At 40.3% G+C, this 27875-nt stretch overlaps 1 protein-coding gene and 1 long non-coding RNA gene across 2 annotated transcripts in view; one reads left to right on the top strand and one right to left on the bottom strand.

Annotated features, from left to right (window-relative positions):
- The window catches only part of LOC140706826 (uncharacterized), a 61484-nt gene extending 42342 nt beyond the window's left edge, over window positions 1-19142 (bottom strand). Inside the window, exon 1 of the long non-coding RNA XR_012086703.2 lies at window positions 19040-19142. This is a non-coding gene — a long non-coding RNA (uncharacterized LOC140706826). The remainder of the gene's footprint in view (window positions 1-19039) is intronic.
- The window catches only part of MYO10 (myosin X), a 145528-nt gene that overhangs the window by 40548 nt on the left and 77105 nt on the right, over window positions 1-27875 (top strand). The window contains 6 exon segments of the mRNA XM_078391709.1: window positions 14127-14314; window positions 22728-22862; window positions 25136-25260; window positions 25688-25701; window positions 25797-25881; window positions 27545-27648. Of these exon segments, the coding sequence (XP_078247835.1) occupies window positions 14127-14314; window positions 22728-22862; window positions 25136-25260; window positions 25688-25701; window positions 25797-25881; window positions 27545-27648 (651 nt within the window).

Below are 27875 nucleotides of genomic sequence, written 5' to 3'. Positions count from 1 at the left end.
ATGGGTTTGGTCCAAGATCATCATCATCTTAGAACTGGAGAGCTCTCTTCCTGCTCAGCTAGCTACTCCAGGCAAGGGGAGGAGGATAAGTCTCCCTACACAGCTGCCAAGTGGCCAGGCGAGCAGGAAGAGAGCAGTGCTCTGGGTGCGATTGGAAGGATGTGTGAGGCTGCCATTGCTGGATGCAAGAGTGGGGATATTCAGGGGCCAGACCGTCATTAACTTCAGCTGCATGGGGATATTCGTATACAAATACCCCCATCTCTACTTATAAATCATCAAGTCCAGCCCCTATCAAGGAAGCCCAGTGGGGAATCAGAGTACTAAGGCTACACAGCCAGATAGCTAACTAACTGAGCTATCTGCCTTTCATGGATGAAGGGGGATCAGCTCATCAATAATGGTTCTAGGGATTCATTCTCCCCCAGCATCATAGCTTACTCCATTCTGCAAGGTATGCTTACCTTCTCAGTAGCATCTTCAAGATGTTGGAGGGGCTTCCATGAAAGAAATGGGTGGGGACTCTGCTTCTGTGACACCAGCTGTGTGTTTAGATTTAAATCCAATGTTTAATTGTATAATGTATAATGTAATGTTTAAATGTATAATGTTTAAAAAGATATCTAAAATCATAGTTTCATATGAATCCATATTTTATGCACGCTGCTCTTCAGACATGCTAAAATTTAGTCAGTTAAGAATTTTTAATGCCTTCAGCTTTTTCTCGTTAAATCTAACATGTGCTAATTCGTTGTATGTTTACTGGTTTCAAAAGTAATATCAGGGAGGTGTTTGTTGTTCAGCTATCATGTCTTGAAATCTTTTCAAATATTCTGATAAAAATAAAATAAAGGCCAATATCCTCTTGCTTAGGTATGCTATTAGAAAGGAGGTGGTGTAACACTTGATGGGAAATTGCCTCTAATTAAGGATTCCCCACTTAGATTCCTTATTGTGCCTATATCAGGCATCCAAGCAGGGACTAATTAAATCAGGGGCAATGTGCCAGTATTATACCATTTGTTTTTTGTTAGCATAACTTCTAAAGAGGATTTGGACCAAAGTTTTGATTTTCCTTTGTTGATCCACCCACAAGCAGTAATAATATATTTGCTTCTGGTGTCTTTCTGGCTACTGGAAGACTGTCCCAGATACTGTACTAATAAAGAATCAAAGAAATTAACTAAGATACTGTAAACTTTTGTTTACTTAATTGAAAGTCATATAAACATATTCAGTAAAATTTCCATCTGCTTAGGTCAATGAGATGTTTGGTTTTTTTTTCCTAATCTATAATTCCCCAGAATTGCACATCTCTTGATGTGTTGGTCTGGTCTCCTTACCTTCTCCTCCAAGACTCTTTCTGAAATGTTATTCTTCTCCTGTTTCTAATCCATTTTTCTAAGGCTCGCTTGCTTAACTTTATATGATGTCCTTTCAGGTTTCTATTTTGACTATTTATTCATAATTCTGGACTCACAGAATTCAAATGTCATTATGATCCAGTGCTTTCAGCAGAGCCAGGTTGTGCAGTTGTGAGCCATGTTAAACATTCTTAGACAGTTGGAACATACATGAAAATGATGCCACATGGCATGTTCCTTTTCAAAGTTCTAGCCAGCTAGGCATACTCTTTTTCAGGAGACTCCATTTCATGTTCTCTCTCATTCAGCCCCCCCCCCTTTTCCAACAGTCATTAAATGACTGGTGAACATGCTTAGTCTATTTTGGTCTCTTTAGGAAGTTCCTGCGTGTGTGGTCTCCCCACCCCACCCCCTTTTGTTGTTGCATTTGTACAGTTGTTTCCCTGAGTTTGTTGATACCTCGGTCATACATTGGACAGCACTATTTTGGCTACCTAAGGATCCATCTGAGACAGTGGGTTTGCTTTTAATATGTTGCTCAAACAGTTGGCAGCAAGGGAGGTACTGAAAGCCTATTTGCTAAAACACTGTCGGAACTTTACATGCTTGTTTTTATTTAGTCCAAGGTTAAAGATAAAACCTTTGCTTGAATTTTAGCACGATGCATCTTTGAGATCTTACCGCTAAACAAGAGAGAACAGTGGCAACCTGTGTTCAGATCAATGTATTAGTCGTATATTTATTCCACCCCTAAAGTACTGTATACATAGGCCATTTGAATGGGACCTTTAAAGGTGGACTGCTGCAACCTACAATAAGATGCCCGCTTTCAACATACTCCAGTGAAGTCTGTGTTTGCAAACGTGGCCAATGAGACTGTTACTTGAGAGGCTTCATCTAAACCAAAGCAAACATGTGCATATAATGAGATGGCGAGTTGAAGGCTGTAATTTCTCAGCATTCGAAAGCCCAGTTCCAAAATTAGATGTGCCGGTGGTATGGTGGTTATGTGGCTTGTTTTATCAAAGAGAGGGGGGCATGTTGCTTGGCTCAGTTGAGATTATCCTTTCTGAGACTCTTTAGACTTACATGGGAAAGTTTGGAGAAGAGACCTTAAAACCATGCAAGTATACATATGTAATGTACCTAAAATCAAGGGCATTCAAATTATGGTGTGGGAGTTGGCTCTGGCTGTGCTTGCCTCCCACATGTCTCAGAAAGTCAATTTCTTTTGGCCAATATAAGCTGAAAGGAGGTCAAAGCAGAATGAAAGGGAGCTATTTAAGAACAGTGAGTGAGAGCTAAAAATAAAACCATTAAATAAATGTGTAAGCTCACACATGAATCCTCTGTGATGCAATGCTGAAAGCATCCCCATTTAACGCATTTGCCCTTTTGAGCATAACTGAAAAATTTGCTTTTCTTTCCCCTTTTTGTTTTCAAGAGAGCTCTGAAATAGCCAAATTTTTCTTTGCTATGGGCACTCTTTAATGGCTTTCTAAGGCATGTGGTAATGATTCATATCAATGATGATTTATTTATCTCAGCCATCGCTGACATGTTAAGAGTTTTCTCGTGTTCATGGTGTCCATTTGCTTGGAATTATCAGTGGGTTGGGATTCTTTTTGATTTACACCTACTTTCTCAGTTCATGTACAGAGGAAGAAGCTAAAGGAAGAACGAGGGCAGGGTATTTTTTTAAACTCCTTCATTGTCTCCAATAATGGTATTTCTGAGCAATAAATAACGCCAATTTTTGTACCTTTTATGTTGAGTAAGCTGATTCAACAAGTCACAAAGCAGCCAGCGATTTGAACATTGGAACCTCATTGTCACCTAAATTGTGTCCTAGAATCAGTTCCACAGCAATAAGAAAATTATTTCTTCAGGAACAGATTGAGATACAGATTGAGACTAATATGGAAACTCTGTTATCCCTGTGGCTCTTGCTTTGCATAGTGAATTTCCATTTTGTGGCAGGATCAGCTGGGGTTGTAGGAGGTTTCAGGGAGGCAGACTGGAAGAGAGTAAGAAGAAGCAAACAAATGAAAGGACCCAGGCAGAGGAGAGAGAGAGGGGGAGGGAGGGAGGGAGGGAGGGAGGGAGAGAAAGCAGGGGATCTAGACTGGAGGAACCAGGGACAAAAACATCAGCAGCAATGCCAGGTGCAAATAGGATATCTGTTTGTGGGTTCAGTACTGCCATAGGCAGAGGTAGGTAGGTAACTGCCTTAGAAACACGATGCTGCTGATGGATTGTTCTTCAGCTCCTAGCCACTTCCTTCTATTCGGAGACAGAGCTATATACGCCACACAGCATCCCTGGGGCCCGCAAAGCTAAACTTGTGGGTTTTTAAAATATCACAGCTGCTAATCCACCAGATTCTCTGCATGGACTAAGGGGTGGTGTCATCATTTTGCCCTTCATCTCGGGTAGTAAAATATCTTGGGCTTGCCCTGCATATTAGTGTTGACACTCATGAGCTGAGTTAGCTAAAGCCAATCTTTTATGATTAACTTTCCATACATATTCCTGCAATTTTTTGGTTACCTTGTTAGTTGGTCACAATTTTATTCAAACATTCTAGGCAGGAGCTATATTCTGGTTTTCTTGTTTTATATCTGAGAAACTGTCATGGAGCTTGAATTAGTCTAGCAAAATTTGAACAGTATATTGCACATTTTTTATCAGATTTAATTGGTCTCCCATTTGCTTTATTTCTTCGTTTTGGTTTAGTAAGCTCTTCTAATAACACTTGATCTGTCTAATTATAGCATACTTTTCTGTCTAGCCTTATTCTCGAGAGATTCACTGTAGGAATTAATACCTTCACATTTAATTATCAATGAAACAGTGAATTGTCTTGCTCTTTCCTGGATTCTAGCCTAATGCCGAAAAAGCTTTCGAAATTAAGGTCAGTAGGTCTGTTTGCCAATCTTTTACTTCAGTGTCTACATTCTAGGTGTTGGCTTAGTCCTTGTAAAACAAGAGGTGACCCAAAAGTTCTTAAATGTCTGTGGAGAGAACCTAACCCTATATTGGAAGAGTCAAAGTGTTGACTGTCTCACTGAAGCCCCCTACGTCCCTCTCTCCCCATGTCATGCAAAACATTTTGTGCTCCCTTAAAACCATTAAGTAATTTTTCTTCAGTTGCTCAAATTTGCTAGTTTTTTTTAATTGTATCTATAGCATTTCTAATCTGCCTCAGGTCTGTAGTTGTCTGGTTATTAGACAGGTAAATTAAAAATACCCAGTAAATACATTAAAATGTCAGATAAATTTCTGCTCCATAGTTACACCACTACAAGGGAAATAGCATAATGTGTAATGCTAGTTGCTGCTGAGTAATAAATTTTTGCTTGGATTCTTGGTTGTGCACCATGCCACATGAATGGCACACAGTGAGGAAGATGATTATTAAATTGTTAATTAGTAGCAATTTACACTATTTCCCTTCCCTCAACATAACTATGGAAGAGACCATTACAGTAAGGGAGGGAGGAATCTTTGAGAGCTGGTTTGGACAGTTATGGCCAGTAATTGAACTGCAACTCCCATAGTCCTTCACAATTTACTGTGCTGACTTCTTCATCCTTCTCAGAACAGAAGCTCTACATCCAAAGTATCTTTGTTCAAAAAATTTGAATCTTGCAGTTTGTTGACCCATGGTATCTGCTTTATGATCATTTGTCTCAACATCCACAACAGAGCACAGGGCAGCAGCCCATAGCATGAACTGGCATGTGATACTCTTTCATCACAATTTAATGAGGCCATACCTTAATAACTATAAATGCAACTGATAGTTTATCCTGCACTAAGGTGCAATTACAGTGTAATGTTGTTCCATTTTAATTACTAGAGAATGGAATTAATTATAAATAATTTGTTACTTGTTAACTAGTTACCTCCAAGTTTGAATTGTATTAGTTGTATATGAGGAATACACTCTCTGTAGTTAACTACCTCCCTACTCCTTTTTGCACTTTTGTTGAGAGATTTCTTTGCAACTTGCTGTGAAATGGGCTCATGGGAAAAGAAAAAATATTCCTTTTGTGCGAAATTACATTAACTTGTGTTTGTTTTTCAGAAGAAGGTTTTAAATAGGTTGCCTGCCCCATATTGTATGGTGAGGTTTGTGAGCTCTTGTGTAAACACAAAACATGATTACAGGGTTTGAAATTTCCATAACAGAAATGATCTGACTGGGTAGAAGGTTCTTGGAACATATAATCACATTGACATGTTAAAGTGTTGCTTTAAAAAAAAAAAGACATTTGGGCCTCAGACCTTTAACATGTAATTTAAGGACAGAATTGGACCCAGTCCCTTACAAATTAGCATGAGACAAACTGAAGTGCAGGCTGTGCTGACCACAGCTTCAGTAAGTCATGGCTGCTAGCATACTTGTGACTATTTAATTTTAGGGTAGAACAAAAAAAAAAAAAAAAACACTACAGGGCAAACTGCTCGTGTCTTCCTTTTTGCTGACTTCTGTTCTGCTGCTGATCTACTTGGCTTGTAAAGCCACAGGAAAAACAATGGGTTTATGGGAGCTGGGCAAAATAAAAAGCTCAAGAGGAAGGCACAATGCAATACACACTGCAACAGGGGCTGTTTTATCCATGCATCTGAACCTAGAATGAAAAAGTGAACTTCCCTGTTCAGATGCAGCTTGCCGTGTTACTGGTGTACCAGCTGTCATTTTAATGCCTGTTTTGTGAGTTTCCCAGAGGCCTAGGACAGAATCTAAACAAAACTTTTCAGAATTTTCCTGGGCCATGATATCACATCTTCTGAAATGTCTACTGTAACATACAGCACTGATGGTACCTGTCTGTCATGGGTTTGGAGGGAAAGTTCCATCCTATGGGGAGTGGAAGGCGGGACATCAGGGGGAGGAGCTGTACTGTATATATATTTGGAGCTTGTGTGGAGAGGGAGGAGTTGGAGTCTGTGTGTCAGACTGAGTACAACTGTGTGTCAGTTGGTACATACCTGATAGGTTCAGGTTTCTTTATAGGTAGCCAGAACTGATAGGTTCAGGGTCTGTGCTTTACTTTAAAGTGTTCTGTGTGAACCAAACTGTTGTATGTATGATTGAGACTAAGCCACGTTACAGTATCTTATTTACTTGATCTTTTTATTTACCCTGTTTGTTATTTAAATAAACCTTGTTCTTTTGTTTGTTAAAAATCCATTCCTGGTCTGTGTGACTTCTTATAGGGAATGGTTGGTGGCAGCTTAATTAAAGTGTGGTATACTCCAGTAGGTCTGGGGTTGTCACATTGATTGGTGTCCAGCATGCGGGATACGACTGGTCCAGTTGTCCAGTGGTCCAGCAAAGCCTTGGCAAGTGTGCCCAGAGCAAGGGGGGTCTAGTCAGGGAAAATCTGAGAGCGCGTAGGTAATCTTCTAGGCTTACCTCACGGGGAGGTACGCTAGTGGAAGAACGTGCCACCTCAGATTGGGGACTAGATTAGGGAGCTCTGAGGCAACCCTTTTTGGCGGGAAAGGGCTGAGGCAAAGCTGTGTGAAGTAACAGTGATCTAGCCTGTCTGCTGTGAGGCCTAGCAGAGGGGGTGGATTCTGCCTGGCAACAGTTGCAAGTTAGTGCTGAAGGAACAGCAGCAATCTATAGAAGGCTGTTTCTGAGGCAAAAGAAAAAAAATCGTCATTTTATTTTGAGGCTTGACTTTTGAAGGCAGCCTGTTCTGGGGGGGGGATTATGCCCTTGACTCGAAGCCAAATGGCAGAAATGGGGGAAGTAAGGGACCCACAGGTAGACCAAGGTTCTGAGGAGGAATTTGGCTCAGTGCAGGATGAGAGCACGGGAGAACAGAACCCAGAACTCAGAAAAATGGTCCTAGCCCAACAGCATGAACTGAGGATGAGGGAAATAGAAAGGGAAGAGAAACAAAGGCAATTTGAAATGGAGGAAAGGGAAAGAGAGAGGCAAAGACAATTTGAGTTAGAGAAAATGGCGTTTGAGCTGAAGAAGCTGGAGATAATGAATAGAAATAGTAATAACAATAATAATGAGGGGAACCCAGGGAATGGGGAAGACGGCCTGTCTAAAACTGACCTGAAGAAATTCCCTGTGTACCACAAGGGAGATTGCCCTGAGGTGTTCTTTTCCCTCGTGGAAAGAGCGTTTGTGGACTTCTTAGTAAGGGAAACTGAGAAGATGACCATTATGCGATCTTTAATCAGTGGCAGCCTGGCAGAAGTCTATGCAGAGATGCCAGTGGAACTGTTGAAAGATTTCGCTGAGTTTAAAAAACTGGTGTTTGCCAGACATGGGATAACTGCTGAACAGCTGAGGCAAAAATTCAGGTCACTCACCAAAAAACCAGAGCAGACTTTTACCCAAGTGGGGGCCCAACTGGTGAGGCTGCTAGAGAAATGGCTGTCTCAGGAGGGGACAGAGACCTTCCAGCAGCTCAAAGACCTGATAGCGCTGGAACAGTTTTATTCAGTCCTGCATGGGGAACTGAAGTTCCAGGTGAGGGAGAGGAAACCGAAATCTGTGACAGAGGCGGCAGAGATCGCAGATTTTATTTACCAAATAAGAAAGCCCTTAGGTGCTGAGGGGAAATCTGTAGGTAAACCCAAAGAAACCTACAGCAAGTACTCTCAGGGACCAGGGAAAAACCAGCAAGGGGGAGGGGCCCATGTTGAAGGGAAGCCCTCAGACATGAAACCACAAAGACCTCAGATTTTGGAGGGAAAACCAAAACCAGATGAGACTCCAAGTACAGCAGAAAATGTTATTTCTGTCAGGGAAAGGGCCATCTAATCTCAGAGTGTGAGAAATGGAAGCAGCTAAATCGAAATTTGCCTCATGATTTAAGTGGAACCAAGCCAAAAGCTGTGTTCTGTGTCCAGAAAGAGCAAAGCTCCTTGCCACTGAGGGAGCCTGTTGCCATGGCTACTCAATCTGGAACAGTTACATCTGCTGATCAGGCTGGGGAAAATGGTCCTCTTGTGGAGGTCAAGCGCTGCTTACTAGTGAGGACAGATTCGCAATTGTTTGAGACCGCAGGGGTGGACGTAGGAATACTTGACCATCAGTATAGGGGGCTAAGGGATACTTGTTCCCAGGTGACCCTGTGCCATCCAGATATTATTCCTAGGGAGTATATAATCCCAAATGAGAGCTTGAAGGTGGCAGGGATTGAGGGGCAGGTGATCTCACTGCCAGTAGCTGAGGTACCTGTGAGCTTTCAAGGCTGGAGGGGAGTTTGGCGGCTAGCGATTTCATCGACTCTGCCAGCAGCCGTGCTCGTGGGAAATGACCTGGCTGAACATGTGAAACGGGTGCTAGTGATTACACGCTCACAAGCTACCACGGGGACAGTTCAGGGGGGTACTGAAGAGCCCGAGGCGGAAGCAGATGAGGGGAGTTCCGAAGCTGTGGTAGAAACCTTAACCACAGACAGCAAATTTGGCCAAGAGCAAAAGGCAGACGCCACTCTCCAAAAGTGTTTTGAACAGGTGACAGACACCCAGTTAACACCTGAAACCACAGCGAGATTTCGTGAGAAAAAGGGAATTTTATATAGAGAGACCCTGATGAATATCTCAAAAGGGGGAGATGGGATCAGAAGTCAGCTAGTGGTACCTGAAAAGTATCGCCCCATGATCTTACAAAGGGGGCACTCTGACATGTTTGCTGCGCACTTAGGGGTGAACAAAACACAGCAGAGAATCACACAAAATTTTTACTGGCCTGAAATAGGGAAGCAGATCAAGGAGTTCTGTAAACAATGTGATGTGTGTCAGAGGCAGGGGAATAACCGTGACAGGACCAAAGCGAAGTTGTGCCCTTTGCCTGTGATTGACACCCCGTTTAAATGTATAGGAGTGGATATTGTGGGACCTTTGCCCAAGGCCACAAAGAGGGGGAACCGGTTCATTCTCACCATTGTGGACCATGCCACGAGGTACCCCGAAGCCATTCCCTTGACTAACATTGAAACTAACACAGTGGCAGATGCCTTGGTGGGGTATATGTCCAGGATGGGATTTGCCTCAGAAATAATCACAGATTTGGGCGCATCGTTTACATCAAAGCTCATGAAACGGTTATGGCAAATCTGTGGAATTAAACACAAGGAAACCACTGCCTATCACCCCGAAAGTAATGGGTTAACGGAGAAGTTCAATGGGACTCTGATGCGCATGATTAGGGCTTACTTGGCAGAGAATCCAAACAATTGGGACCAGAAGCTACAATCCCTTTTGTTTGCTTATCGATCAGTGCCACAAGCCAGTACCGGGTTCAGTCCGTTTGAACTGTTGTTTGGGAGAAGGGTGAAAGGTCCACTTGATTTAATCAAGCAAAATTGGGAACAGATCACCCAGGATGACCCACAAGATGTTGTGACATATATAGACTCTTTAATGAATGACCTAAAGAGAAACCTAGAGCTAGCAGCAGAGAACCTGCAAGCTCAGAAGGTTAGACAGAAGACCTAGGATGACCAGAAAACCAGGGAGAGGCACTTTAACCCAGGGGAGGAAGTGCTTTGGCCTAGGCCCTGCAAAGAGAACAAACTGCAGCTGGGTAGCCCAGAAATAAAATACTTGGGTCACATAGTAGGGGGAGGAGTGATCAAACCCCTAGAGGCCAAGATAGAAGCCGTTCGTGATTGGCCCAGACCCAACACCAAGAAAAAAGTCAAATCATTTCTTGGGTTGGTGGGCTACTACAGAAAGTTCATCCCGAGGTTTAGCGAGATGGCGACTCCGCTGACCGATCTGACGCGGAAGAAGACTGATGACCGCATCCCGTGGACCAGCGTCTGTGAGGAGGCGTTCCAGAGGTTGAAGGAGGCGCTCATCAATTATCCAGTGCTGCGTGCTCCAGACTTCGACCGGGAGTTCATCATCTACACCGATGCGTCTAACAGCGGGGTAGGAGCAGTTCTTTGCCAGGAGGATGAAAATGGTGACCAGCATCCAGTGTCCTACCTGAGTAGGAAACTCCAGAAAGGTGAGAGACATTTGGCAACCGTGGAAAAGGAGTGCCTGGCCATAGTATACGCGATTCAGAAGGCCAAACCTTACATCTGGGGAAGACATTTTGTTCTGTGCACTGACCACTCACCACTGCAGTGGTTAAAGACAAAACCCACAATAGTAAACTTATGAGGTGGGCTTTAAACCTGCAAGATTATGACTTTGAAGTGAAGGTGGTCAGAGGGTCAATGAACTGTGTTGCTGACGCATTGTCAAGAAGACCCGAAGAGTGAAGACGGCGAAGAAACATGGACTATGTATATTTTGGTGACCAAAAGTTAAATGTACTTGTTTATTAAACATGCTTGGTTTGTATTAATAAAGGTAACTTAATGTATTGTAAATGTTAATGTTTAAATGCCTAATTGATATGTTTAACCTAGAGTGTAAGTATGGGATTGTATGTTATTGTATAACTGTTTTTGTGTGTTGTGATCCTGGTTGTTTTTTTGGAGAAAAGCACTTTAGCTTTTCCCCTGCAAAACAACTTATAAAGAGGGGAGGTGTAACATACAGCACTGATGGTACCTGTCTGTCATGGGTTTGGAGGGAAAGTTCCATCCTATGGGGAGTGGAAGGCGGGACATCAAGGGGAGGAGCTGTACTGTATATATATTTGGAGCTTGTGTGGAGAGGGAGGAGTTGGAGTCTGTGTGTCAGACTGAGTACAACTGTGTGTCAGTTGGTACATACCTGATAGGTTCAGGTTTCTTTATAGGTAGCCAGAACTGATAGGTTCAGGGTCTGTGCTTTACTTTAAAGTGTTCTGTGTGAACCAAACTGTTGTATGTATGATTGAGACTAAGCCACGTTACAGTATCTTATTTACTTGATCTTTTTATTTACCCTGTTTGTTATTTAAATAAACCTTGTTCTTTTGTTTGTTAAAAATCCATTCCTGGTCTGTGTGACTTCTTATAGGGAATGGTTGGTGGCAGCTTAATTAAAGTGTGGTATACTCCAGTAGGTCTGGGGTTGTCACATCTACTTATCAATATATTTCTTTATATAGATGGTGGGAGTGGTGGCCTTTGCTGCACAGAACTAGTATGTCAGTTCTTTGGGTCTTTGCCAAAGTTCTGATATATAGACGAACCCTTCCTCTAATCCAGTGGCCCACTGAGTATGTGTTTTGAAACCTGAAGTTCAGTAGTGCCAAAATTAATATAAACTTCTTCCTATTATCTGTAGCACTTCAGAAGTACAGTCCCCCATTTTTTTTCAGCACATGTGGCAGACATTGGCTTTGAGTGCAGGTGTTTATTTGAAGTAAAAGTCTTGAAGAATTTGTGCAGTGAGGCAATTGTAAGATTATGTACAGAGTCTTCTATATAGTTAGCAAGCAAGAGAGCTGCCAGTGACATATTTCCCATATTTTCAAGCTATCTAAGTGGTTTGGGAGGCAGGTGATATTGTGGGTTCTTTCTGCAAGTCTGATTTTTTGACTGTGTAGTATTTAAGAATAAATGGGGAAAATAATGTGAAGGCATTCCTGACAATAATTTCCACATTGTTTGCACAGTTGTAAAAATAACATGCAAGTACTTCTTTCTCTTCAAATAAAGATCACGCACCGAAAAGTTTAGCTTTGGTTGTTTTTTTTTTCTTTTTCTTTTTTTCTTTATGTTTAAATTAGCCTACACTTATGCAACTTATGCTAAGCAACAAGATTTCAGCCATTGAAACAGATTACCTATGAGGCCAGCAAGCTGCAGGGAAGGAGGAAATCTTTAATTATTGAAAATTACCTCCTGCTGGTGACATCATCACTCTTCCACAGGCTTAACTTAATGAACAAGATTTCATGCAATAAATCTGCACTGCAGTTACAGACATAATCAGATCCTCTTTATTGTCCCATGTATATGTTTTGTGAAAAGAGGATGTTCTCAAAAACCGTTGAAGTCGCTGATGTCTTCCTAAGATTTTTATTTATTTATTTAGAATTCTGAACTACCGTATTTTTGCTCCATAAGACGCACTCTCCCCCTCCAAAAAAAGTGGGGGAGAAGTGTGTGCATCTTATGGAGCAAATACTGTAAAAAAAAGTTTAAAGTGACAGAAGAAGAAAGAGAGATGGAGCGGCATGAGACAGAGGAATGGATCGAGGAGGGGAAGTAGGAGAAGAGAGGGAGGAAACACGAGGGGGAGACAAGGGGGATAAATATTTTTTTACGAGAGAGGAGGGAGGACAGTTGGACGAAATGGAAAGAGTGGTATTAAGGAAAGACGTATGGGAGGAAAGTGATCCGGAGGAAGAAAAGGTGTTTAGAGTGCTGGAAAAAAAGTTGTTAAAACTGCCCGCCTGGATCCTCAAAGCTCCACCCCCTTGCCTTTTTCAAGGCAGCCGCGAGGTCCGTCCCACGTGGCCGCCCAATGGCCAGTCAAACAGTGAAGCTTTCCCTATGAAGGAGGAAGTCATGAGGGGTGAGCGACCTTATATGCCCTCCAGTTCACCCCTCCTCTTAAGCTGCTCTCACGAGACAGCCTCATGGTCTCACAATGCCATCCAGGGAAGCAGGGCAATGGCATGCCTCGCTGCTGGATCCCTGGCCCCACAGCGACATCATCGTTCTCACGAGAGAGGAGGGAGGACAGTTGAAAGAAATGGAAAGGATGTTAAGGAAAGACGTATGGGAGGAAAGTGATCCGGGGGAAGAAAAGGTGCTTAGAGTGCCAGAAAAGGAGGGGAAATCACACCACCACCTGACTCCCCCCTCCACGCACACACCCCTTCACACCCGATGGTGCCTCAAATGTAAGGTGTGTCTTATAGTCAAATGCATCTTATGGAGCGAAAAATGCGGTACACATCTCTGAAGGAAGGTACTGACAAATCCTTTCAGAACAACAGCTTTGTGTTCTGTGAAGTTCAGGCAATTGAGAGCATTTGTCATTACTTGTTTTGTTGTGACACATATACTGAAACCAGTGGGAAACTGAGTAATTGAAATTGAACAAGATGAATTTTGATCTTAGTTCAAAAAATTTCTCTCCTGTGCAGCCAAGATAAATTTCTTACATTGGGAGTCGCAAAATTTGCTATAACAGCACAAAGACTGAAACACTTTAAAATTTGTTGCAAAAAGGCAATCAGACTGATTGTATCAGCCCTGTTTGGATTCAGATCACTTCAACAGGGACAAAGTGATACTGGCTGTGGAAAGAAAGTCCCATATTGTGTCTTGAAGAAGTTGCTGAAGAGTTCTACATAAGGAAAAACCTAAAATGAGAGAACTGTGGTGGTAGCTGGACTTTGCTTCTTGGTAGCTTCTAGTGTGGAGCAGAGATACCAGTGGCACTTACATAGCGCTTTTGTGGAAGGGACACATTATTTTGCCACATATTATCTAATGGAAAGCAAGTTTTTGAAAGAGTTTTGGTTGATGGTTGTTGTGGGTTTTTCGGGCTTTTTGGCCGTGTTCTGAAGGTTGTTCTTCCTAACGTTTCGCCAGTCTCTGTGGCTGGCATCTTCAGAGTTTTGATTGAATCTGGGGGACAACTTTGTGTTTAATGCAGCTTCTTCCCTCTTCCATTCTACCCATTGAAATTCCAGTCCCTCATTCCTAAGCTTATTTCAGTCTAGTATGAGACTAGATATGGTATCCCATTCTGATTTTTTATGTACTGTAATACTGAACATATTTCTGCTAGGACATGCTATGTCATATCAAATGTGTTGTTGAATTTAGAATCTTTAAATCCTGTATACCTAAATCCCTCTATTTCTTTTTTCAGACTTACATTGGTTCTATTGTTGCCTCAGTTAACCCTTATAAAACCATTCCGGGCCTGTATGACCGCACCACAGTGGAGCGATATAGTCGGCATCACTTAGGAGAAATTTCACCTCATATTTTCGCTGTTGCCAATGAGTGCTACCGCTGCCTATGGAAACGTCATGACAACCAATGCGTTCTCATCAGGTATCTGAATACTGGTTTAATTATTCCTGCCTTTGTTGTAAAGTTTGCCTATTTGGGGGTTGGGCACAGAAAATGTGAGAAAGGAAAGGGGTGCTTTAATTCTTCATTCTCTTAATATTTGTGGACATGAGGCTTCACTATATGATCCCAAACTCTTTTATGGAAAAGTGGTCTCAGTGAATGTATGTCCTATGATAATTTAATAAAAATGCATACACATTTGCACTTCACATTCTTTGATTCTGGTGTATTTACATTGACCTCATTTCATCCTGAATATTCTTTTTTCCCCACTGGGTTGTGTCTTGCTGTCCTGAGGATTAATTTGTCGCCACCACTCTTGAATAAACACGTCCATCAAAAAAAGAGCTTTAGGAAGTTCATAAATTTAAAAATGCAACAATAATTAAAGCTCTTGAATGTGCTGGTTAGTTCAGTCTGCTTCACTGAGCTTTTTAGTTTGCTTTGTTGTTTTACTTAAAAGTGCTTTCATTTAATGAGGACAAAATAGTTTCCATCTTTATCCTTGCACTCCATTGGTATTTTAACTGGTGCCAGTTTGGTGACTGTATTAATGGAAAGCAGCACTAATATTGTAACACACTCCTCAAAGCATCTTTAGTCATACAAAAGATGAGTTTAGTACTTTGACATACATCCACCTCTAGTAAAAAGCAGGGTGGAGTGATACTACTGCATTCGTCCACTAGAGAAAATACTAATGCTACTAGGTATTAGTTTTTAGACTAACAATGATGACATGATTTGAAAGCCAGCAGCATCTTAGATTCAGAAATGTCATGTGCCCATGGTATTTCCAGTTTAGATACTGCTTTGCATATGTCAGACTCTAAATTTTTCAAAAGCACTTCCAAGAAAGAATGAAAACTTATGTGTGCAATTGACGGAATCACATGATACACTCCTTTAAATTGTAGGTGGGGAACTGCGTGTTGGACATTTTTTACTGACTCCCTCTAAATTCGTGGTTCCTAATCTCAGATCCTCAGATGTTCTTGGACTAAAACTCCCAGAAGCCTTCATGCTTGCTGTGCTGGCCAGGATTTCTGAGAATTGTAGTTAAGTACATCTGGGAACCCAAGACTGAGAACCACTGCTCTAAATAAAGATGATTCCTCAGCACAAAAACATGAGATGCAGCCTTCTGTTGCACACCCAAACTGAGCTGGTGGATTAGGCAGGGTGGGATAGCTGCTTCAGGCAGAGAGGCACTGGAATTTAGTTATACTGTATTTAAATTCTATTTTCAAATCCAGTCTAAATGTTTCCATCATAAACATTTTATTGCTATTTAATAACAGAAGATCATTCTGAAGTACAAACGATAACCTGTCCCACCAGAGTCCTCATCAAAGATTTATTAACATAATTTGACAAAAAAAAACCTGTTGTTTTGGGACCAAATTTTTTAAATAAATCTCATACTTTTCTTTGCACACCATAATGTAGCAAAGCAGAAGTGACAGATTCTGGCGGGGGAGGGAACAAAAATTTCTTTGTGGGAATTCATTGGGATCCAAAAATGCTCCACAAATTACATTCTATTTTTCTTTGATCTGATTTTATGTTACTTTTGTTTGACCTGTTTTGGTGGAACATACTTGTTTGGACATAAGGTAACAATTTGGTATTCTTGCTGGGGTCAGAAACTACCCCAGAACTCTGCAGGGTTTTTTTTTAAAAAAAATCCTTGTGTATGAAGGTTAAATGTTCTGCTCATTTTATATTTTCTACATGGGCATTGAAACTTCAGTATGAATAATATAAAAATAAATAATATAAATGCATTAATATAAATAATATGAATCCCACACCACTTGGGAATGATACCTGTGTTTAAACCACTTCTTTGATCAGTATATTGTTTAAGATAAAACTACTAGAGAGATTTAAAACAACCAAATACCTCCTGTGGAAAAAAAAAACACATAAATTTAATACACATGGACCATTTTCAGCACCCTGGAGCTGATGGCAAACTTGAATACAAAGTTTAAAATAAGATGAGATCCATTCGTCTGCACTTACAGGACTTCTGGAAAACTTTTTGAATGATTCTATTTGTTTCTCTGCATTGAGCTAACATGCCACTGAAGCCTCAGTGCCTGCTTCTTGTAACTTCTGGTGTGGGCAGTATTTAAAAATGAACAAACTGTGAATTGGGAGAGGAGGCATCCATCCAAAGTCACAGCAGTGAGGTTTTAAAAAAAAATTAATTGCCCGGACCAAATAAATTAAAGTTAAGCATGTTGGTACAAAGAAAAGGCGTAACAGAAGTGGGATAGGTTCCTGCCAGAAAGACATGGGTGTGGGACAAGATCCTTGGAATTGCCAAATATATATGTTTTCTCATCACAGACACAGCAGGAAATCTTTTCAACATTAGTCATTTTTTTTTGGCAATGACTGATTAAAGTTTCTGTGTTGCCTAATTTGTTGTGTGTCAGTTACAGTAGGTACTGTATATCTCAACAGTCTGTTGTGTTTGTTCTGTGACTACTACAACAGTAATTAATCATCGACTGTATTTTTGGCTGTTTGACTTTTAATCAAATGTGTATCTCTGTTCCTGATGTGTTTGATTATTTTTTATTTTTACTGTGCTGATGATAAAAAAAAGCCAGTGCATTATAGAGAATAGAGTGTTGGCCTGAGACTCAGCAAATCTGGTTTCAAATCTCCACTTGGCTGTCAGATGCACTGGCCAAAATCTGGTTGCTTATCATAGTAAATCACACTACAGTAGGACCAATATATCAATGGGGATTTGCTGAGTCAACTCCTCTGTAACCTCCATTGATTCCAGTGAACCTACTCTAACTGCGACTTACTGTAGCATAATAAGTCACAACTGGAGTTGGCATATTTACTGTATATCAATGGAGCTTGTGGAGCAAATAATTCACTAAATCCCCATTTATGGATTATGGCCAACGGGTAACCTTGAGCCAGTTATAGTTTCTCAGACTTGAGTTGTGTCATAGGGTTGTTGTGAGGATCAAAAAGAGAAGATGAGAGCCAGGTACATATCTGTGAGCTCAATGGGTGAAAGGGATATAAATATAACAAACAAATGTATAATGGCCAAATTCTTATTGGCATTGATGCACAGTTAATGTAACTTGTTGTGGCTAATAGTGGTTAATGGACAGAGTGCCAGAGTGCTTCTCATTTGGATGCCTTGACATCTACTGATTGTGCAACTGATGTTTGCCCTGGCATCGTGACAGGTTCAAATAGCCGTGACAGTTTATGCAAACTGTACACAAACACCAGTAGGATTCTGGCAAATAAATAAACACCTGCAATAAGGCCAGCATGAACTGCTAGATAGGTCAGTGGTTTAGGTCTCAGGCTGTGGAGCCAGAGTTTGGGAGTTTGATTCTCTACTGTTACTCTTTGACAGGAGCTGGAATTGATTATCCATATATGCCTTTCAGTTCTGCAGTACCAAGACTGTTGTTGTTGTTTCAATTATTATTCGAAAACACCAGGCGCAGTCAATCAAAATTATAAAAACATTGACTGGTATTATATAACAGATACAAGTTTTAACCAGAAACCTAAGTATCTGTGAAATACTGGCGCAGTATGTATGATGTTCCTAATATTGCCATTTTTGTAGCTCTGATGGTGTTATTTCTGAGATCTGCAGCTGCTTATAATACTGTGTGAAATGTCTTGATATTGTTCCCAAAGCCCCAATGACTACAGGGACCACTGAAGTGTATTTGCTGGCTCCCTCTAGTTGATTGCCAGGTCTCTGTATTTTGTTAGTTTTTCCAATTCTTTATTTTCAACTCTGGCATCATCATCATCATCATCATCATCATCATCATCATCATCATCATCATCATCATCATCAATAATAATAATAATAATAATAATAATAATAATAATAATAATAATAATAATAATAATAATAGAGGCTGCCTCTTCTAAACTGGGGAGGGAGTTTGGACACCTAAAATCCTGTTTGTGAGCTGATTCTTCTCATCTTTCTTTCCCTCTTGACTGTGGCAGAGATGTTGAAAGAATCTTTGGATTAATAAGAAGCTGGAAATAGGTGTGGTAAGGTATTTGAGGATATATGTGGCTGGGCAGTTAACTAGTAAAGAGGCATAACTCTTTATGCATGCAATGCACCTGTTACAAGAACTGCACTGGCTACCAGTCCGTTTCCAGGCCCAATTCATAGTGCTGGTCCATTATCTATAAAGCCCTATACAGCTGGGGTCCAGGCTACCTGAAGGACTTTATCTCCCTATATGCGCCTTCTCAGTGATCAGCAGAGGAAGCCCTCCTCTCGGTCCCATTGCCAGCACAAGCACAGCTGATGGGGACACGGGAGAGGGCCTTCTCTGTGGCAGCTCCCAGGCTATGGAACGCTCTCCCTCCAGAGATCAGGATGGCCCTTTCCCTTTTATCCTTCTGAAAAAAACTAAATACTTGATCTCTTTAGGCAGGCTGTTAACAATTACAACTGAATCCCTGAACCCCATTTCAGCAGAAATGTTAATATTTTTTATGTTTTAATCTTTTAATTGTATTTTAAATCATATATTGTTTAATTTATCTTTTAATATTAAATGTATTGTGTTTTTAAATTGTTTGAATTTTAATGTTGTTAGCCACCTTGGGTCCCATGTTGGGAGAAATGCAGTATATAAATAAAACTAATAAATAATACATAGATAAACTAACCCTTTCCCAGCATGCTGTTTTCTAGTCCTCAGACTTCCATCATCGTTTGTCACCTTTCACTGCTTTTTAAAAGGCTTCTTTGCCCTCAGAATGCTGATGCAGGCAGATGATAAGGGAAACAACGAGGAGGAGGATTAAGCACACTCCCATTCTCAGTTTAAATTCTGCTCTCTTTCAGTGTATGCTCCGCCTTTAAAATGGATTTATTTGGCATATCTGTATCCCAGTTTTGTTCCATCACGGACTGTTTTAAAACAGTGTACCCAACGTTTTCAACATTGTTTTCCATTTAGGCACTGACTGGAGCCAGAATCTGCTTGGTGTCCACAGAGACTTGTTGTGCTCTCACACCATGTGGGGTATAACTATACTGTACTTGTACTTTGCTACTCTGAGCTTAATGAAGCAAAGTAACACATTAGTGATGTGTTTTTAAGGCAGCAAATGCCCTCTAGTGGATTTTCTCATTACATACTGCTTGCTGTGGATTTAGAGTGGACTGATTTGGCACTCTGACGTAAAGTGACTGTTTATAATGGATCGTGAGATTATAATTATTTTACAAATTCTGTTTTCTTCAGACAGACAGACGGTTAGGAGAGTGGTCCGACCATATAAGGTTATGTGGTTCAAACAAATACGCATTTGTTCTGATGGTGACTAAGACATGAAATTGACCTGGTAAACCAAGAACGTCCTAGTTCCTTTCATGTCTCCACCATGAGTTATCGTGGTGCCCTTAGGCAAATCATTGTTCTGTCTCAGCTCTTATCTGCAGGATGGGACTTGCTTTAATACTGGGGGTATGATGCACATTTGTTGTGTCTTATTTTGCAGCCTTTCCCAAGCATCCTGTGCTGCCATAGGCTTTGCCATGTGGCTTCATGACAGTGAAGATTTGATAGCTTCTGTCTCTTTTTCTGGGCCTTTGTCTTCCATGGGGTGGCAAATCTGTAAAGAGACACCTTTCATATTTTCTATTTATCTCATCAGAAACTATTTTGCCTTCCTGGCATCTGGCCTACTTTTTGGACTTTCTGCTTTCTGTAGAACTGAAAAACACAACTTGTTTGAAACTTCTCAATGATCCAGTAAAGAGATTGCCTACCTAAAACTTTGCTTTTGTGAATGAGTCACACAGCAATTTTTAATCTCTTCTCCAATCTGGTGTACTCCAGACTGCAGCTCCCATCAGCCTCAGGCAATGTGGACAATAAGAGTTGTGATCCAACAAAAAAAAAAAAACAAAAAACTGCGGAGCCCCAGGTTTGGATAAGCTGATTAAATATGGATGGCTTACTCAGGATGTTTGAAATGCTTCAGAAATTCTAAAATGCTATACGAAGACTATATTAGGGCTGTACACATTTTGGCCATGCATGGCAGCAAACAGATGTGTGTCTTGTGTAACAGCTGCCTGAAAAAACTGGGAGAAATAAAGAAAAAGAGCTACAGTGTGTGGGTGCATGTGGATATCGCTCCCCGTGCTTTATTCCAGCACAATATGAACCAGTTGTCATTTTGGAAAAGGTGTTTTTTACTTCTGGGTGCTGCTAGCGCTTCTTAAAAGTAGTCGTTTTGTGGCAATGTATGCCAATGGCTTTCCCACCTGATCATTAGAACTGTATTTCTTGTTGGTGCTAGCAACTGTAGGTGCAGTGGGGAGTCTAAGAGTATGAATACACCAGTGTGAGGCAAATACTGAGTTTTAAACAAATCAAATTATTTCCCTGCTATTGGCTTTCAAAGGAGCTAAGATTATGAGGGAATGTAGTTAGGTATCTGGCTGCAGAGTCAGAGGTTTGGAGTTTGGTTCCCCACTTTGCTTCTCAGGAATAGAGTCTGCCTGTATAAGCCTTGGGCAAGTTGCACATTCCCACAGTGTCCTCCAGAAGAGAATGGTAAACTACTTCTGAGTATTCCCTACCTAGAAAACCCTGGAAAGGTTTACGGAACCTTTGGCAGAATTGACTTGACAGCTTACAACTATTATTATTAGCAAGAGGGAATTACTTGTTTGTGAGGTCATTGTGCCTACGGTGTGAAATTCATCTGATACTGGATCGTTGCCTTTCATTTGTTTGTCAGGCCTCAAAGCTTAGGAGAAACACAATGCGGCATCTTGTTTGAACAGCCATCCAACTTTCCTTGGAGAGATTTATTCCGGCAGACTAAGATAAAAGGATGAATTCGGTGAACTCATTCAAGCTTTATAGCTTATCTGTTATGCAAGATTTAGAACCTTGAGATTGAACTAGAAGGTGTTTGAAGTATGTTGCTTTGTTGCAGTGCACATGTTACAAAGGGTTGGAAGTTCATGTGTTTCACTGAAATTAATTTTCAACTTTTGAGGGAGGTGTTTGGTACTCTGCAACTGTGTGCAGTGACATGATGGGGAAGTGCGTTCTACAGGATATAATAGCATCAGGGCTGAGTGTCACTTGCTTAAGAAAAGGCTAAGGCTCTCATGCCCTGATATAGAAATCTTCACATTTGAAGGCCAAGGATATCACATGCTGAACTATTGTATTCCAACTGTTTGAGGAGCTAGAGATTGCATGTTTCTAAATGGATGACCTCTTCTGTTCTGGAGACAGAACTTGGAAAAATAAATTATTTGAACTATAGCTTCCCATATTGCCTCCAGTCAGCATAGACAGCTTTTTCAGACCCTGACCTACAGTATACATCCACACTGAGGGCTGATTTATGTTAGAAATGATTATGGGAGGAGCTATTCTTGCCCCAAATGCTGTTGATTTTACATGATTCAGCCTTGTCTGCTCTTGTGGCTAGGCCCTCTCTTAGCTTTGCTGCTGAACAGTAATGGGTCAAATATTTTGTAAGGAAACTGTTATAATGCCTCTTTGTTGTGAAATCATAGCATAACCATAAGGGTACATTTTAGCCAAGTCTTGGTCTTCTGTCACTCTGGGCAATTTGTTTTACTTATACTGGCCAAAACCCATTGCATAAATTATGCCTGTGTAATGGAGATGACATCGCCAGCAGAGGGAATTTGCTGCTAATTGAAGAGTTCTTGTTTCTGTTTTGAGGGTTGCATGATTCACATTCAGTCACGGTGTGCGAGTCATGTAAACTCTGGGAGCAAAAAACTCTTCAGTTAGCAGCAGTCTTCCCCTGCTGGAAACAGTCAAGGAGGGAGAAATTGCAGATAATTAAAGAGATTCTGCTTTCGTCTTCGGGCTCATGTGACTTGCATGCAGGACAGATTGCACATGAAGCAAACACTCTTTAATTAGTGGCAATCTCTCCTGGCTGGTGACATCATCTCCTTTATGTTAGCATAATACTATGTATATGGAACAGCAGTTGGACTACTGTTTTCCAAGTCATAATTGAGTTATTGCTAACTTATTCTTAACAGTAAATAGTAAATAACTAATTTCATGTGTTTTAAAATTTTAGTTATTTTTATTTTTGTGGTGGTTTTATTTTTTTATTTCGAAAAATAATTATTGGATTCCCCCCCCCAAAAAAAACTTAAACATCTTTTTTTTTAACAATACAAAAGCACATTACAGAGTACACAATGACTGCTATTCACAGACCAAAATACTTTTTTTCAGAAAGAAGTCATTTACCAGACTTTAGTATGTCGTCATAAATTTGCAAGGTATTTGGCACAGGGAGCTCACTGTAGTCTTGTTTCCCTTTTATTTTCCAGTGGAGAAAGTGGTGCGGGTAAAACAGAGAGCACAAAACTGATTCTCAAGTTTTTGTCAGCTGTGAGCCAACATTCACTGGAGCTATCTCATAAAGAGAAGACATCTAGTGTTGAACAAGCCATTTTGGAGAGCAGGTATTGTATCATTGCCTCCCCTCTGTTCTTTTCTAGAGGACAAGAAGGAAAAGAACTTGAACAGAAAATTACTCTGCTTAGCTATTAGAAAACAAAGCTATTGTAGAATCAAGAATAAATAAATACCACAAAAGGATATGAAGTTTTCTAAATTGTAGTTGTTATTTTAAATAAGCACCTTATTTCCTTATTCAGCACAGAGGTGCAGATGCCTAGATCTGCCAAATAAATCAAATCTTTTAAAACATAGAGAAATTGTTTTTATTTTTTCAACATTTTTACTTAGAATTCTAAAATATGACCTTGAATTGTAGTACAAGCTCTTCCGACCAGAAATGTTCCACTACAGCTCCCCAGCAAACATAACAATCAAGGCATCAAGTGTAATCCAAATTCTGTATTCTTACAAATCAAGGAAGGCAGCAAAATTTAGGTGATGAAATAGTACTATGTGATCTCCAGAATATCATAAATATGTGCCTAAAGGGTGCCCAGAATTGCATGAGAATGTAAGGGCAAGCCTGCTGAGTCCAACCGGAAGCCCATCTAGCTCAGGATACTGTTTCTGTAGTGGCCAAACTAACTGATTCTGAAAAGCCTAGAGGGAGGTCAGTAGCCTCTTATGCAATTATTGTCCTCCAGCTGGTATTCAGAACCCTTTGTGTATCCGTTGCAGAGACATTTGAATGAAAATATAATTTATGAATGCCACAAAATTGTTGCAGGCATTTATGATGCAGACATACACTTTAGGGAGGTAGGAATAGGTGTGGCACTCTTCTTGAATGTGCAGTGTGGAAAAATGGCTAGGATTATTTGTTGATAATAAACCAAAGTGTTATCCCTTTCCAGATCTGTAGGGTAAGGAGCAGTGCAAGAAAGAATCACATGCTGTTTTTCAGATATTGGGTTCTTATGTTAATATGTAAGCTTAAGTAAGTCATTTTTCTCTGAAAATTTGTGTTGTAGTTGCAGATGTCATAGATGAAGGAACATGGAAAAAGAGAGAGGTTAAAGACATGACAAACGTCAAGTAGATCCAACACCCTTGGACAATAGAAGAATAGCTGCTCACACTTATTGAAGTGCTGGTTAGCTCAGTGGTTTATGTATCTGGCTGTGGAGCCAGATGTCGAGAGATATATTCTCCACTATGCCTCCTGGGCAGGGGTTAGACTCAATGATACATAAGGTCCCTTCTAACTCTGCAGTTCTAGAATTATTAATGATAGCATTTCAATATTTGCTAGTCAGGGATGCATGAGTGCCCAAGATAAGGTTAGCATGAAAAGGTGAGGAAAAGGATATGGTCAGATTTTAGAGCCCAATAAAACTATAAGTGGAAAGAATGAAATCTTCTTTACTTTATTGCATGAGAGGTGATAAACTGCATCTCGCTGAAGCTTTGTTGACGTAGCAAGTTGTCTCCAGAGACATTCTTATTGTTAGTTCTGAATCTTCAGCCAAACGTGGGTTTTATTACAGTGAGTGATTAGGGTTAAGGTAGGTGTACAAGTTGTACTTAGAGTTTTGTTTTGTTTTTTGCACCAGGTTTTATTAAAACATGGCTTAATGTAAACTCTATGGCACTCACCAGTTAAGGATTTTTATCAATTTCCTTTCCAAGGGCAGGATACAGGGTGTCTACCTATACTAAAGATTTGTTCATAGTGTTGAATGGAAGGCTCATAATCCATTAATAAGAAGATAAGTAGGACAGAGAAGTAATGTTTTTACACACATCCTTAACCTGTTAAAAAGAGAGATGTCTGTATATCAGCAGAGGAGAAAATATTAGCATACTGTAGATATTGCTTTTTTTCAGGCATCACTATGTAGTCAAGAATTAGCAGCACTAAGCCTAAGATGCAGGATAAAACATTAGGGATGGGACATATGCATCCAATCTGCCTAGACCTCACTTGACATAAAACTAGCAACATTTTTTTGTTTCTAATCTTTTTATTTTACATTAAGATAATTTTGGGTCTATGCCGTTTGTTTGTTTTTTAAAAAAACACTCATGTAAAATTTGCTCTGCCAAGTAAAGTTTGCAGTCCTTGCAATCACTGTTTTTATAGTGATTTCTCTTTCTTTGACCTAGAACATTTATCTTGAAGAACAGGGAAGGCACTATGCAAGAAAGTGTTAATAAGTTATCTCTGTCTGATGTTTTAGCTATTGTAAACTGCACAGAGTAGTGCCTCAGCACTAATGGAAGTGGTGTACATGTTAAATAAATAAATAATAAAATCTATTTTACTTTTCCACAGCCCAATAATGGAAGCTTTTGGCAATGCAAAAACTGTTTACAACAACAACTCAAGTCGCTTCGGGAAGTTCATTCAGCTTAACTTCTGTCAGAAAGGCAACATTCAGGGAGGAAAAATTGTAGATTGTATCCTTTGTTTTCTCTGATGGCCTTTATATTATATTATGATTATAATATATTGTGCATATTTTTCTATGGTGAACAAAAATGGATATGCCCTATCTTTCTGCATATATTCCATGATTTCACATCTTTTGGGCCTGGACATGTGACACAGTTGCCAAAAATTTAGTTTGCCATAGTAGTGGTTTTTAATTGTACACAAATTGAGAACAAAATGATCAGATGGCAAAATTCTCACTCTCTGACATTCTAAAATATACCTTTAAGAAACTGATATATAAAACAGGTCTTATTTTTCTATATGTACATAAAATAAAAATGTTCCTAAATCATGCAGGCTAAGAAATTATTATACAGGACAATGTGATTTTCCACCTTATTCAGCTGAGACATTTTGTTCCTTGACCTGTCTACCTGCTACGTGCTAAAGATTTATTAGAAAAAGTAAGTCAATATTTTTTATTTCCTTTTTTAAAATTTGACTTTTTTGTAGATCTCAGTTATGCTATAAAGAACATATCATATGTTTTCTGTCATAGAATCGAGTAGTAAGGCAAAATCCAGGAGAGAGAAATTATCACATATTCTATGCCCTGCTGGCAGGGATCGAGGAAGAAAAGAAAGGTGAGACTGGAGCTGTTGCCTGATAGAGATGTAACGCCTCAACACACACATGCTTCTGGATTCCTACAGTTACATCTGCATAAACCAACTTACTGTAGTCTACCAGGGCAGGAAAGCCTTGGCCTTCCAGATGTTTTCACCTGTAACTGCCATCTGCTCCACCCATCATGACCAGATCATCTGGCAGACCCAAGTGTTTCTCACTCCTGGTATAGAGGAAAGGTTGTATGGTTTGTACCTAATGGTGTGTCCTAGCCAGATTAGCTTCCATTCTGTTCTATTCTTGTTTTTGGCAAAGGTATTGCCTCACTGAAGAGACAGTAACTTCAGTTTGATTCCCTGTTATAGAAGGCAGCTTCAACATCCTATCTGCATCCTTCTGCAGTCCCCTTCACCCTAGCCATTGAGCCGTCTTCAGTGTTTTCCTTTCATCTGTGTATCTGCCTGTTGCTCAGTCTCAATTCTGTTCTGTGATTCATTCCTAAGAGACTACTTACCCTCCATTTTAAAAAATGGATAGATAGTCCAATAAAGTTATCTGTGCAAGTGTGAATATAGACCCGCCCATCTGTGCACACATTTGGTACTTCTTTCAAGAAAAAACAGGAAAACCAAGCTTACCCGTATTTTTTGCTCCATAAGACGCACCTTTCCATAAGACGCACCAATTTTTTAGGAGAAGAAAACAGGAAAATATAATGTTTTCTTCGCTCCATAAGACGCAAAGACTTTTTTGTGGGAAAAAAGTGTGTCTTATGGTGCGAAAAATACGGTAATTTCTCCCCTACCCATTGTCTGCTGTCCTATTAATTATGAGAAATTGGAGCAGTAGAGATGGGCACAAACTGCTGGTTCAGTGGTTCATGCTGGTTCTTCTTCTTTATTTATTTATTTATTTATTTATTTATTTATTTATTTATTTATTTATTTATTTATTTATTTAGCCAAACAAATGTTTGATGCTTCCTAGCCCTGTCTTCTCGAGCGGGCACCCACTCAGATGCAGTGCCTCATCTTCCCCACACTGTCTCCTCCAGGCACTGCCTCATGAGTGGGTGCCTACTGGAACAGGCGGGGATGGGAAGCACCAAATGCCTCTTCAGCTGGAAAACGAACTGGCACAAACTGCTGAACTGGCAGTTCGTGCCCATCTCTATGGAACATAGGATAGTGGATAGCATGAAGTGTTTCACAGGGACAGTGAAAGCAGGATAGGATATATCTGTAGGTGTTGAAGGAAGCGAGGAGTGCTATAAATGTAGATATATTGTCTAAGCACCTACTTGATAAACGAGATGTGTGTCCAGTCCCAGTAAGGGCACACAAAGAGTTGTTTCTGGTGTCTAATCACAATGGCCAGGTTCTCTGCCTCTGGCATATTTGCTGAATCTGCGCCAGATAATTTTCTGTGGAGCACAACGAGATTTTAATGCTCAGTGTGGGTGCATTTGTGCAAACATTCTTTTTTCGTTATTGCTATTACCTGCTAAAATTATTTATTCCTGATCTTTAAACGGATAAGAAAATCCATAAACAAATTGAAAACTTGATGGGTAATGTTTTGTGCTACTTCTTTCGTGTAGTATTGCAAAACATTTCAGCAAATTCTCATTTCTGTATCTTAAACACAATCTCATGGTACTTCTCACCCTCCCCCCCCCAGATGCATTTTACCTATCTGTACCAGAGAACTATCACTACCTGAACCAGTCTGGATGTGTAGCGGACAAGACAATCAATGACAAAGAATCATTCAAAGAAGTCATTGTAAGTTTGGCAAATCCCTTCTTTCTAGCATGGATGGGGAATCTTTGTCCACAGGCACCAAACCTCCAAGAACGTAGACTCAGGAAAAGCGAATAGGTACCTGCAGTCCCTTATTGGCTCCAAGGTGGAAGTGTTCCTTTTTGCCCATGATTTAATACTGTGTTTCAGAGAAGTAGGGCAGGGTCAGGACAACAACTGGCTTTGCAATTTAAAAAACGCAAGAAAAG

This window comes from Pogona vitticeps, chromosome 4 (genome assembly GCF_051106095.1).
Source record: "Pogona vitticeps strain Pit_001003342236 chromosome 4, PviZW2.1, whole genome shotgun sequence".
NCBI lineage: Eukaryota > Metazoa > Chordata > Lepidosauria > Squamata > Agamidae > Pogona > Pogona vitticeps.
Note: the sequence above shows the minus strand (reverse complement) of the source record. Positions and strands in the feature narration are given on the sequence as shown.